At 39.4% G+C, this 14,741-nt stretch overlaps 1 protein-coding gene across 13 annotated transcripts in view; it reads right to left on the bottom strand.

Moving 5' to 3' along the window:
* Positions 1 to 1,105: 1,105 nt before the first annotated feature.
* YAP1 (Yes associated protein 1) overlaps positions 1,106 to 14,741 on the bottom strand; it is a 125,631-nt gene continuing 111,995 nt past the window's right edge. For 4 of the 13 annotated variants that reach the window (XM_025356660.1, XM_025356661.1, XM_025356665.1 and 1 more), the window contains 3 exons: positions 11,071 to 11,201; positions 6,939 to 7,051; positions 4,377 to 4,827 (listed from right to left, as the gene is read on the bottom strand). In XM_025356660.1, coding sequence (XP_025212445.1) covers positions 4,589 to 4,827; positions 6,939 to 7,051; positions 11,071 to 11,201 — 483 coding nt within the window. In that variant the 3' untranslated portion in view covers positions 4,377 to 4,588. Of the gene's footprint in view, positions 4,828 to 6,938; positions 7,052 to 11,070; positions 11,202 to 14,741 lie in introns of all 13 variants that reach the window. The other 9 variants (XM_025356658.1, XM_025356659.1, XM_025356662.1 and 6 more) reach the window with 5 other exon arrangements.

Below are 14,741 nucleotides of genomic sequence, written 5' to 3'. Positions count from 1 at the left end.
TTTCAAGCTACACGAAATTAGTGTTCTAACATAAAGAAATTATATATTGTAAAATATGAAGCGTTTTCAGATTTGCCTCACCAAAACAGATGTGTCAATAACTGAAGCTATTATACATACAACACAGATATCAATTTTTTTTTTTTTTTTTTTTTTTGAGATGGAGTCTCGCTGTGTCACCCAGGCTGGAGTGCAGTGGCGTGATCTTGGCTTACTGTAGCCCCTGCCTCAGGGGTTCAAGTGATCCTCCCGCCTCAGCCTCTCAAGTAGCTGGGATTCCAAGCGTGCATCACCATGCCCAGCTAATTTTTGTACTTTTAGTACAGATGGGGTCTCCCCAGGTTGACCAGGCTGGTGTCGAACTCCTGACCTCAAGTGATCCGCCCGCCTCAGCCTCCCACAATGCTGAAACTACAGGCGTGAGCAACCACGCCCAGCCATCTTTAAAGATATTAAAATCTACTTCTTATTGAAAGGTCAGGACCTACCACTTCAATTTGTAAATGTTTTTATTTATAAGCCAATAAGTAATGCTTTTTACTAATATATATATTCTCTCATGACCTCCAAAATAGAACAGAATATATATACATACACTCAGCCTCCTGAGTAGCTGGGTTTACACACACGTGGCACCACGCCCGGCTAATTTCGTATTTTTAGTAGAGACGGGGTTTCTCCATGTTGGTTAGGCTGGTCTTGAACTCCCAACCTCAGGTGATCTGCCTGCCTGGCCTGAGAGAATATATTAAATAAGTAAAACCAAAGGCCATTCTGAAAGACAGTGCTGTCTTCTTACGTTTTCAGTTTCCTCTGTGCTGTCACATGTAGTGAAGTCATTTAAGAATGAAGCAGACACAATTCTGCTCAGACACTACCATTGATGAGGATGGTGTATGTGAAGAACACAAAGTTAAAAAAATTGTATATATCCATACTTCAAAAGCTCCAAATGCCAAGCCTAACTTAAAGCAAAACGAACCTTAAGTTTAACCTGTCTTCCTCTGATCACCTTTTATTTCCAGTTCTTGTTCTATTCGAAGACCATTAAGAAGTAAAAAAAAAAAAAAAAAGTTTTAAGTATCAATTGTTAAAAACAACAAAGAAGAGTTTAAGGAAAGAATATATTTGAACCACATAAACAAATAAAAAGGTATTACATAAGAAAAAATAATGTAACAATTTATGTAAGTACCTAACATATGAGCATGCTCTTACATCTAAAACAAAAAATAAAAAGGTAACATTGGTACTATATATATATATTTGACAAGTGTGCATTAAAGAATTCTCTAATATAAAACATTTAAAATGTGGAGAATACTTTTTCAAGATACAGAAAACAATTGTTATGATAGGCACACCCACAATTCTTATAAAAACATGCTTGCAAGGATAAAATCCACCTGAGCACTCATTTCTCAGATGTACCAACGCTATAAAATTGTTAAGCACTGAATATTGCCACCCACTTTTGCAATCTTTGAGTTTCAACACTGATTGATATGAATTCTGAATTACACAATTACTGTTATTTTTCAGTCTTTCTGCCATGTTCCATATAGAAGGCATGTATTTAATATGAATACTTAAAACAGCAACATTATTTGTAGCAAAGTCACTTCCCTGTGTTCATTTTTCCTTTAAAGGCACTATATTTAGAAAATAGTTATTACAACAAATAGTGCTTTGGAAGATCTGAAACTCCAAATCAATGTGCTCCATCAACCATAAGTAGATCTAAGAAGCCCTGACTGAAAAGAACACAAATGTAAAAAGCTGATAAATTTAAAGATTATAAAATTGGTTTATTGTAAAAGCAATTCAAGAATACCCAGTTAAAATCTTATCCCAATGCTACCCAATACAACCAAGAAGCAGTTAAGCACTTTTACATTAGGAACAAGGACATAAAACAAGAGACCACATCAAGGCTATCATTCAAACTCAAAAAGGGAAAGGACTCTTAGGTCTCCTTCAGGTCAGTACAGAGGGCATCATAAGATCAAAGCACTGTGCCAGGTATCACAGTACTGCTACAACACTGAGGTATAACTGGGCAAATCAAAGTCGAGGGGAAATGAAGACCTCCATATTATTGTGTTGTGGGTGTACTTAAGTGATTGAAATTCTAGGAACAGCTGCCTTTAATGGCAGCAAGGTGTGAAGACAAGTCTTTATTAAAGAGAAAGAAGTTTATCAAGTTCTCTATCAAGGTCCCCCCTAAATCTTCACAACCCCCCAAACTTTCCCACCCTCCCCCTAAGCTAAAGCTACTCTGCTGATACATAAGATATAATCTTAATTTGTGGCTACTGGCAAATTATAGGCACTCCTTCCAAGTAGCTTTGATCTTCTGCACATTAAAAAAAATCCCAACAACATGCTATATAATTCATATACCCAATTTTGCATTCTAGGTAGAATTTCATTACTACTCTAAAACTCCATCTGTAGTCGCCATTTCCCCCCAGACTTAATGCAAGATTTAATCTTTCTGCTGTTTTCTTAATAAAAGCCTTAGAGTCAATTATTATCAGTGATCAACCTATGAACTATTATATACAACACAGTGATTGCATTTTTTTTGAGCACTGAAAGTACTTAAAATAAAACTTCTTACTTCCAACTTTTACACTCCTCCAAACTGAAGGGCCAAAATACTTAGATTTTGTAATTGGGGGGGAAAAATCTATCTTCCCAAGCTGAGGCTTTTCATAGCAGCTTTTGCCAGGAGAAGAGATTTTATGCCTGTTATAAACCCTTGAAAATAAGGGCTTATTCTAGAAACATTGAAAGACCCTTAAAACATAGAGGTGCTAGCTGGTGCCACTTTAATTCACAACCAACTATTACTTCATAGCTTATACTGAAGAGTTAATTCATGCTCATTTTGTTCCTTTAAAAAATACTCTTTGGAAACCATTATTACTCCTGTAGACACATACTCTAGTTACATCATCTCTTCCTGTAAAAATAAAGGTATAATCATGATTATCTCTATTTCTTTGCTAAATTCAACTACCAATATACATTTATTAATCTGGTCACTTTTCCAGCTAACTCATGACTTTATAATTCTATCCAGGGTCAATTTTCAGCATAGAAGTAGAAGCAAGTCTTATAAGTAAGAACAATCTTGAAGGCAATATTTTAATCTAGTCGTTAATGTGTTCATTACAAATGAGAACTACAAACTAGAATTTACTTCCAAAACTAAGGTAAAGGTAAACTTCCAAAGCTAAATGAAGGTAAACCACTATAAAGCTTATTTCTGTCATGCACATTATGAACCTACTCAGTGATTTCCAACAGAGACTTAAAAATTAGTCCAAGGGAGTCAATTAGTCCAAGGGAGTCCAAGGGTTAAAATAAAGCCATTTCTGGTTTGCTGCTTTCCAATTCATCAGATATCTACCGTATGTCCAGAGGGCATGGAGCACTCCCCTAGAACTATCCATAGTAATAACTCTTTCTAGAACACTAAACTACTTCAAACATCTGCAGACTGCCCCAACCAGATTTAAACTACCAGTGAAATATAAACTACTAGTCACGTATTCTAAATGCATACAAAGCGCTACCATTTTAAAAATTAACTGGGAAGTAGGGAAACCTAAAAAAAGGATACATTCCACTACCACACTATTATAAATGTTACGTTTGGGTGTGTGTATGTATATAAAAGAGAGAGCAGATAATCAAGATTTAAATAAGGTGGTAAAAAAACCAGGAAATGAAGATTTTACCAAAACAACTCTAATAACCGTCCCAAGCTACAACTATGAACAGATTCACTAATATGGTCATTTGCCTAGGTTCCGACAAAACCAACCAATCAACACCCCCCACCGCCCCGCCAAAAAAAACCCCAACAAAACAAAATGCACACCCACAAAATTATCCACCAAAATCTATACTAGAGTATGTGGCAATAATTAATATATTTCTATGGAAATTGTCTCATGCCTTATAAGCTCCTAAAATAAAATCAAGGTCACTATGTGACTAATGATAGCACTAGGAGGAAAGGAAAATACTGAAAGTAAAACAGGCTTCAGCCTTGGTTTCAGCTATCTCTTCAAATCAGCATTAAGTATTTAATATCAGATAGAACATTTTTGGCTTGTCAGACCAGTAAATCATGTTTTTCCACTGGCCAAAGGCAGCTGAAGAAACAACTGGTGAGCAAACTAAATGCTGTGACATAAAGCATCTGACTTCTAAGTCTGAGTATTTAGTTAAAATGACTGGTGAACATTTAACTGGGCAAAAGGAATGGCATCCATCATCCAAACAGGCTCACTTCCCCCAGCCCCCAAAATGAACAGTAGTTATAATAGCAAAAGAAACAAAAAGTTTTTTTCTTTTTTTTTGATTCTTTAGAGCCAACTGTGAAAGAGGTCAGCAATATATTAACAGCAGCAATGGACAAGGAAGAGCAAAATAGAGGATTAAAGTATCTTGCTGGACGTTTGTTCATCTTTTTCTGTATTAGCCAGAAAACTGCAACTGGCTTATGGAAATTTCAGGTGCGTATGTCTCCTTAGATCCTTCACAGATTTAGAATTCAGTCTGCCTGAGGGCTCTATAACCATGTAAGAAAGCTTTCTTTATCTAGCTTGGTGGCAGCCAAAACAGACTCCATGTCATTAAGGATGTCAGAACTCAAAGCTTCCTGCAGACTTGGCATCAACTCCTCTCCTTCTATGTTCATTCCATCTCCTTCCAGTGTTCCAAGGTCCACATTTGTCCCAGGAATGGCTTCAAGGTAGTCTGGGAAACGGTTCTGCTGTGAGGGCAGGGTGCTTTGGTTGATAGTATCACCTAGTGGAAACACACACAGAGAGATAACAAAGTCCTTTTTGAAAAGCTAACATCAGGGCTGTATCATATGAGCATACAGAAATGCACAGGGAAAGAAAAGCGCTCCTGACTGACCTAAACTGATACCTAGAATTTATATCAGGTCAAACAACTCACAGGTAACAAAATAACAATGCCGAGTTTACTTTTGCTTCAACATTTGTTCAGATATCCAATAACAGCTCGATTGCTATTATGTGCTGAGCACTAAAGGGAGTCATTAAAAAAATAAAAAAGTCCTTGAAAAATTATATGCAGCAGGGGGAGAAAGAACAAGAACACAACACAACAGCATCACTACCCTGTCTTCCAGATAAGCACCACCATAATAAGACTAAACATAAAAACGAGTGGTATAGAACTTCCTTGGTCTTAAAAACACTTTGGGAAACATTAAAATAAAAGGACTGCATGAATACTTTATTCCACCCTTATGCACCTTCATAACAGCAAAACAAGCTTCCCAGAGGGCTTTGAAGAAATACATCTTCTTAGCCTTGCTTCTAGGTTTCCCAAACTTACTCCGCCACAGAGCCTTTTTTGCATATGACAACATTAACATTCCTCAGAGCTTCAATAGAACATACTTTCAGAAAAACTAATACAAATCATTAAGTGCGATAGGGATCTAGAGAAGAGAGAAATACAGATTAGAGAAGTAAAAGTGTTGTGTGTGAAATGGGTTTGAAGTGGCTCCTAAGGATGATTTAAAATCTAGGTAAGCAGAGAGGAGGGGGTAGTGTGGATTCTAGAAAGCATCAAAGCCAGGAGCTGGATGAGTACAGGCACAAAAGCCTTGCTAAACACTTTCAGAAGAGAAGCAGTTAGCGAAAGAGTTGGTAGCTAAAGAACAGCTTCATTTCCCTGCCAATTCATGCAGTCTGGCAGTTGTCAAGTTTAAGGCAATGGTTGCCAGGTAAGCCACAGGAGAAATGCTTCCTTAATTACCCCTGTGAGGCAGGTATTTCTTAGCTCCTGCAAGACCCCTGTAACTATTCCTTTTTTTTTTTTTTGAGACAGTCTTGCTCCGTCACCCAGGCTGGAGTGCAGTGGTGTGATCTCGGCTCACTGCAACCTCCGCCTCCTGGGTTCAAATGATTCTCCTGCCTCAGTCTCCTGAGTAGCTGGGATTACAGGCGCACACCACCACACATGGCTAATTTATGTATTTTTAGTAGAGACAGGGTTTCACCATGTTGGCCAGACTGGTCTTGAACTCCTGACCTCAGGTGATCTGGCCACCTCGGCCTCCCAAAGTGCTGGGATTACAGGTGTAAGCCACCGCACCTGGCCTTCTGCAACTATTCTAATAAAGTAAGTGGGCCCCACCTCCTAGTCTTTCCCATCTGGTTTCCTGAGCCCGTAACACCTAAGGTGGACCAAAAACTCTTAGAGAAAAGATGAAAACAAACACTGAAAAACATGTAGACATTTCTCAAAATTAAGGACACAAATCCATAATAAGGAGAGAGATGTTCTAACAGGCACTTCAGTTTGTCTTGCCAATTAAGATCAACATGCTAACGTAAGTCATGCTGCCAGAGTTTTATTCAAATAGAGCTAATATATCCAATTTATGATTTTCTTTTCTTTTTTTTTTTTTTTTTGAGAACGGGTCTCATTCTGTCACCCAAACTGGAGTGTAGTGGTGTGATCACCAGGGCTCAATCCATCCTCCCACATCAGCCTCCTGAGTAGCTGAGACCACAGGCACGTACCACAACACCTGGCTTATTTTTGTATTTTTTTGTATAGATGGGGTTTCACCATGTTGCCCAGACTGGTCTTGAACTCCTGGGCTCAAGAAATACGCCTACTTTGGCCTCCCAAAATGCTGAGGTTACAGGCATGAGTCACCGCACCCGGCCAATTCATGATACATATTTTTTTAAACTAGGAAAATACCAGTTACAAATCACCATATAGAGACAAAGCAGGCTCAATTTAATTCGAATTTACAGGATTTTAATTGGTTTTCTTCTGAATAATCTTTGCTTACAATACCTTATTAGACCTGGTGATAACATATCCGACTGTAAGTCAGGCTACTAAGAGGAATAAAGAATACCAACCTGTATCCATCTCATCAACGCTGTTCAGGAAGTCATCTGGGGTGCGAGGGACACTGTAGCTGCTCATGCTTAGTCCACTGTCTGTACTCTCATCTCGAGAGTGATAGGTGCCACTACAAAAACATGACAGTTAAAGACCAACACAAAAAATTTTAAAAATCAATTCAAGGTAAAAATAAACACCTGCTGAGTACCAACATAATTCTCAAAGAGGATTAGTGAAAATTCCTGCTCTGCAATGTCTGAAACAAGCCCCTCCCTCAGGGCCGTAGACAGGGCTTGTGCTATGAAGTGAAATAGACAAGTTAATCCTAATTGAAGCTAGCAGCCCTAAAGAGCCAAGATTTCTCCTAAGGTTCTGTGCTTTTTGACAATAAGGGACAAAAAAAGGTACCCCCAGTTAGTTTTCCTGGCTGGCAGACAATTCTCTGCATGAGTATTCTCCTCTCTGTAATACCATTTGAATCTGGAGGTGGGGAGGAACCCACACAACTTACTTGTCCCAAGGTCTCAATTCTCCAGGTGGTGGTGGCACAGACAGAGAGGTCAAAACACAAACTCCAGGTGGGCGAGGAGACAGGTCTGCACTAGATTCAAGTTAAATTCCTAGCTCTTGTGCAGAGAACATAAGCCAAGGAAAAATCAACCCCAAATAAACCACCAGAATTCCTTTTAGGACTGAACCAAAATAGATGAGTCACTGCTGATAAGATAAGAATACTCATGGCTTGATCTCCCTGCTTCTGTGTTTGGGCGGGGGAGGAAAAAGCCTCAAACACTTTAGTACGAAAGGAAACGGGAGATCATATAGCTCCAGTTAAAGAAAAGAGCAAAACAAAAAACTGCAAGGCACATCCCTTGAAAATAAAATGACCCGACACAGATTTTCACTTTAGACTAAGCAAGGTTTCCCAGATTTACATTCAAGTATGGTAAATATCCATTACTCTGATAAATAGAACACTCTCCTAAGCTGGTAGCATCTAGACATCAGCGGGCATTCACTGAGTTTTACTAACTCTAGAAAATTCTCAGTTCTACTAACTCTAGAAAATCTTGGAGAAAAGCATAAAATCAAGGCAGCTGTTATTCTTCAATGGTCTGTGTACATGTGTGAACTTTAACTTTCTCTATAGCTTGTACATTTAAAAGCAGCTATTTAACTTACATAAAAGTTAAAAAATAAAAACAAGTTTAACAATTGCTCAAGGCTACAAGCTCAGTCAGTACCCCAACTGCCTTCCCTAAATGATGCAATGCGTTTGCCTTGTTCTCTCTCTCCCCTCATTCTATATACTGCAATCACTGGTTTACTCTAATGCTTCTGCCAGATTTTGCCAATGCTCAAAAGCTTCACACAGATCCAAGAAAACATATACTTGCCTCTGAGACCACTGATATACAATGCAGCCATGGATGAGAAGGCCTCAGGATTTGGCTTGTTTGTATTTTGCCTGCCCTGATCTGGGACAAGAGCCTGGTCCTAGTCATCACCCTATTCGGCTGCTAAGCATGGGACGCACATCAGACATTTTAGTCTATTACTGAATAGCTGAACTTACAGAGTTGTGCAGAGTTCATTCCAAACCACAGGGGAAGCACATGGGCATTCCTGAGGACAGAGTTTACAGGGCCATTTTTCTGGCGAGGAACTGCTCCCTGCAGAACCTCACCTCCTACAGGCCCCACTCATTCAATAAACATTCACTGAGCATCTGCTACTACATGACAGGCATTAGACTAGGCTTTGAGGATAACGAGGTTCACCACCACCACCACCTACAAACAATGTTTTGTGAGAGACTCACAACTTCAAGGAGGGAAATGAACAAATATACTACTGAATCATATACAGGGGCTATATGAACTATGTAAGCACAGTACTTTCACAACAAACAAGGAGCTTGAAAGTAAAGGGTAAAGGTTTCATGGAGGGGGACATCTGAGTGAGCTTTGAGGGATCTCAAAAGTAAAAGGGAGATAAGGGAAGTTTGCGTTACTACTAAGAGTCAATGCCATGGCAAGTTGGGGGAAAAAGTATTTAGAGCTTAAGGAATATATATAAATCAAATAGTAAACAAGAGAAAAACCATCAAGAGGTTTTTTTTTGTTTGTCTTTTTGTTTTTGAGACGAAGTTTCACTCTTGTTGCCCAGGCTGGAGTGCAATGGCATGATCTTGGCTCACTGCAACCTCCGCCTCCTGAATTCAAGCGATTCTCCTGCCTCAGCCTCCCGAGTAGCTGGGATGATAGGCATGCGTGACCACGCCCAACTAATTTTGTATTTTTAGTAAAGACGGGGTTTCACCATGTTGGTCAGGCTGGTCTCGAACTCCTTACCCCAGGTGGTGGTCCACCCGCCTCAGCCTCCCAAAGCGCTGGGATTACAGGCGTGAGCCACCATAGTCAAGAGTTTTTTTTTTTTTTTTTAAAGAACAAAAAAAAGCCAAAGTCAGATGTATGTTATTATTAGAAACTGGGGGTACTGCAGATAATGCATATATAATTCTGCCCTTAGATTAGTAACATTGATTATCTGCCACTCTGATCTTCCCAGAAAATAGAATCTCAAATTATAGCCCAGCTCTCATCAAAAGTTTTAAGAAAAAAAACTTCATAAGTGACTGTCAGAAGGATATGCAGCCTATCCATTTTTAAAATGGTCTAATTTTTATCCCTGGGATTAATATAGGTCCTTCAATAAGACAGGAGATGAAATTTTACATGGAGATGAAATTTTCCTTGTTGGAAATAAAGTTTTGAGGCTATGCCTCTCTTAATTAGCCTCAGTTTAAGTCTAGAACTATAATCTTACATAAATACACTTACTTTTAGACAGAAATGTCAGAAGAGTAAATACAAACTTAAAATACATTTTAGGTGGCCTTCAAAATCAAACCTTCCAACTAGGCCACCAGCACTAACCTTAAAAACTGAGTAAATGGTGAATTCTATTGCACTAAATATTTTTAGCAGGGTAAGATATTTTCTCTTGGAATTACTAAGTTTCCAATTTAATTGGTGAGAACTGAAAAGGTGATGCAATAGTTTTCCTAGTGCAAAATACCTTTAGGTGTTTAAGAAAGTGTGTTAGTATCCCCATATTTTAAAAAGTTTGAAACTCCACAGATATTTTACAACCTAGAAGAATTAATTTTAGTTAAATCTTAATCTTTTTTTTTTTTTTTTTGAGACGGAGTCTTGCTCTGTCGCCCAGGCTGGAGTACAGTGGCGGGATCTCAGCTCACTGCAAGCTCTGCCTCCCGGGTTCACGCCATTCTCCTGCCTCAGCCTCCCGAGTAGCTGGGACTACAGGCGTCAGCCACCTCGCCTGGCTAGCTTTTTGTATTTTTTAGTAGAGACGGGGTTTCACCGTGTTAGCCAGGATGGTCTCGATCTCCTGACCTCGTGATCCACCCGTCTCGGCCTCCCAAAGTGCTGAGATTACAGGCTTGAGCCACCGCGCCCGACCAAATCTTAATCTTAAATGACTTCCTAGGCAAAGAATATGACCTGTTTCAGCTTACAGACTTCAAAATGGCAGTTTATATAATACTGCAATCTGTCTGAAACCCAGGATTTGTGGTAACTCACTAAGAAGCATCCCTAAGCTATGTTATTTTCAAATACTGCCGTTAATCTTAATGCATTTTTGAAAGAGGCACAACCTTACACTTTATCTCCTTGGACTATAGCCCGTAAGAACATGAGGCCTTACAGTGCTGCTGGGTAAAACATTTTAGGTTGAATAGCTATGTGGAAAATTCCTTCCAGTGATCCTTACAATGCAATCCTAAATAGGTTTAACATGCAATTCATGCCTTTGACATTCACATGTTCCTTCGTGATTCTGTAATTTTAAGTAACTGTTAGTCAACAGTATAGGCAGAAGCAAACACGTTGTGACTTTGAATAAGTATCCCTTGTACAAGTCTGAACAGCTCACTTCCTCTCACAGGAGACAACTTTTAATCCTCAGCTCTGCATGTACTTGCCATTTACAGAGAGATTCATTTACAGCTATGGTTTCTGGCCCACACAGATGTTCCAAATAACTATTACAAGCACTAAACAGAATGATTTTAAAGCAATGATCCTTTTCAGACATTCATCAGTAGCAACTTTCACTAACCTGTTAAGGAAAGGATCTGAACTATTGGTCGTCATTGTTCTCAATTCCTGAGACATCCCGGGAGAAGACACTGGATTTTGAGTCCCACCATCCTGCTCCAGTGTTGGTAACTGGCTACGCAGTGCTAATTCCTAATTAAAAATAAAGCAAAGCCAAAGAGAATCAATCTACTGATTAACATATTTAATGTTAGGTTTAAAGAAATAAAACGTTCATCAGAGTAACCGTGCAGACAGATTAAAAACAGATTAAAAACATCTAGTTTAAAGTTAATACATTCCCCAATCAAAATGACCTAATTCTTCTATCCATTTCAAATGACTAAAAATTAAGTTACATATATTTAAAGTCTGTCTAGTTATATTAATCCCCACTCCCCCATATACGTTTTGCTACTTTGTTTTCATTTTGTTATTTTCCTTACTGTGGCAGACACTCCCAAATCCTACTTTGGGTTATTATAGAATGGCAAGTCTGGCCTTTAAAATGTCATTCTTAAAGTTTGTTTTTACTCACCAACTCTCATATGGTTTTGTGTTTGGAACCCACAGGAAAAAAAAAAAAAAAAAGTAGGAAGAATAGCATCTGATGATTTTCCTATAAGACACCAATACTTCCCCAATCCCCAACACTATTTCACACTTTGCTATTAAATGTCTCATTCTGACTTCAGGTTTTTCTATCCTGAGCTGGATAGAATATGTTCTATTCTCTAGCAGGGAGAGAGGAGGAAAATGAAAAAAAGACATCAGAAGTAAAAACACAAGCCCAAGGCTTCTCCACCACAAACATAATATTTAAAATGGGGTAAAATGTCTTCAGGGACATCCAACAATTTCTCAGCAGGATTCTCCCTGGAAGCCTGAGCAAAGGCCGTGGGCTGCTACTCTGATGGTTCCAGAAGGCCTGCCTTCATGGGTTTCCAAACATCCCAGGTTTCAGCCTGTATTTGCCTAGAACCTCAAAAACGGTTCATCTCACTGTGACCCATCCCTAGCACCCTCATTACTACTCTGTCTTTTTTCTCTATCTGTTCACTGTTTCTTACCCTCCTAAGAATTTTCACTGTGCTTCTCCACCTATCGTAAACATCATCTTTACTTATACCATCAGCTTCCTTTCCCTCTACTTTTTGGGTTTGATTTGGAATACATACAGTTTTTTATCACAAAGGATACTGGCCTAATTCCCTCATCCTTCCACACAGCTTTCTGAGTCAAGTCTGCTCACTAAGGCACAGCCCCACCATCTCCAGCCCTCACCTCTACAATAGCCATGGGGTCCTGAAGTATGGAAAGCTTCTCCTAGCTCTATGCTGCCACTGCTCAGCTACAATTCTCCTGCATGCAAATACCACTTATTTTTCTTTAGGTTTATGCCTTCTGGATATACCATCCTTTAAACCAGAGTTGCTTAACCAGCGGACCATGACAGAATTCAGACTCTGAAGTGGGGTAAAATTGGATGGGGTTAAAAAAAACAATTATACATTAATTTTCGCTAACTTCATCAACATTTTCTCCAATGTAGTATGCACCATTAGTATTCACTGTACCTAACTTTTCACCAATAGAACATACAGATGTTTTCGTATCACATTGTAGTTGCTGCAAATATTTTAAAATACCATTTATGATCAGTGCTATTTCAATGTTGCAGTGGTTATAAGATGTGCTTCTAGATTTTTTTTTTTTTCCCAATCTTTTTGAGACAGGGTCTCACTCTGTCACCCAGTCTGGAATGCAGTGGTGCAATCATAGCTCACTGCAGCCTTGACCTTTCAGGCTCAAGTAATCCTCCTGCCCTCAGCCTCATGAGTAGCTACAGCCACAGGGGCACACCACCATACCAAGCTGATTTTTTTGTATTTTTGTAGAGACAGAGTTTTGCCTTGTTGCCCAGCTGGTCTCAACCTCCCAGGCTCAGATGATCTACCTGCCTCAGCTGCCCAAAGTGCTGGGATTACAAGTGTAAGTAAGCCACTGCACCTAGCTTTAGATCTTGTTATTTATACATTAAAAAGAAGCACATTATATCACAAATTTCTATTTAATATTTTGTTAATAGTATCAATAAAATTCCTTTTCTTTTCAATCCTATACATTAAAAAAACAATCCCCAATGTCCTGAGAGGGGACCTAGGGTCTTGGCCAAATGCCAAAATTGTTTGCCCATCTTCCCTGCAAGGCAAACAGCTTCCTGCACTCAAATGTACTGATCTCTTCGTTACTCCATCTTACATACGGGAGAATTCTGGAGCCTGGTCAAAGTCTCTTGCCACTCCAAGTATTCTCCATGCCTCTTAACATGCTTCAGTATTAAATGGACAATTCACTTAACCCAACAGCTTCCTGAACCTTCTGGATTCCAGTGACCTTCATCTCTACCCCACTCAATCACCCACTGCACAGCCACTAAGATCCTGTTATTTGAAACCAAACCAATTCTAAAATCTTAAGTCATGTTTTGAGACGACGATCAGCGTTTCACTTCATTCCAACTGCATTTATCACATGGGAATTATGACATCCACACATAAAACCCATATAATAACCCATTGTTGAAATGCTGGGATCGCCTTTACACTGAAATGATACTGACCACTCCATCACTGTATTTCAGTCATTAAGTCTGTCAGTCATAGCCTGGAACTGGCTTAGAAATTTCTCTCCCAAAAATCTTACATGCACTTATCCTACTTTCTCACCACATTTTTTCTAACCAGTTCCTGCATAGACTCATGTCCACTCTACCCGCCCTCCAACCTCAGAGACTCCAGACCCATCTCTCCTTACTATTCTAGTCTATTGGCTCTCTTTTGGTATCTTATTTTTTTTTCCTCCTTCCCTACAAGCTTGAATTCAGGACTGATCATTCAAAACAGCATAAGCACCTTTTAGATTCCTGATATACATAGAATTTTAACTCAGCCCAGCAAATCCCAACCCCAAAGCAATGCCAAAGTGTGTTTGTTCCGTTTTTATACTGAGATTGCTGAGAAATGCTAAGGGAAAAGGAAAAACAACAACAACAACAACAAAAAAACCCACACAACTATCCCGAATGTTATCATTACAAATTAATGGTCTTTGGTTTTGGATGGACCCTTAGTATCATTTATTGTTTTTTTTTGTTTGTTTTGTTTCATTCCTGGTCAGTTCTTTCTCACATCCTCATGGTCACTACTCCAAATATGGCATACTCTCTCAAGCCCCTATTCAGGGAAGTCCATTTCTTTTTTTTTTTCTTCTTCTAAACTTTTTGTAGAGACAAGGTCTCACTATATGTTGCTCACATTGGTCTTGAACACCTGAGCTCAAGCGACTGGCCTCCCAAAGTGTTAGGATTACAGGCGTGAGCCACCATGACCAGCCAGTGAAGTCCATGTCGATTTCTTTTCCATCTACATTAGAACATTGAGGCCATCGGCCAGGTGCGGTGGCTCACGCCTGTAAACCCAGCATTTTGGGAGGCCGAGGCGGGCGCATCATTTGAGGTCAGGAGTTGGAGACCAGCCTGACCAACGTGGTGAAACCCCGTCTCTACTAAAAATACAAAAAAATTAGCTGCGCATGGTGGCACATGCCTATAGTCCCAGCTACTCAGGAGGCTGAGGTTGCAGTGAGCCGAGATCGCACCACTGCACTCCAGCCTAGGTGACAGAGTGAGAC

Source organism: Theropithecus gelada, chromosome 14, assembly GCF_003255815.1.
Source record: "Theropithecus gelada isolate Dixy chromosome 14, Tgel_1.0, whole genome shotgun sequence".
Lineage (NCBI taxonomy): Eukaryota > Metazoa > Chordata > Mammalia > Primates > Cercopithecidae > Theropithecus > Theropithecus gelada.
The sequence above is the reverse complement of the archived record's forward strand: the minus strand, read 5'-3'. Positions and strand labels throughout refer to the sequence as shown.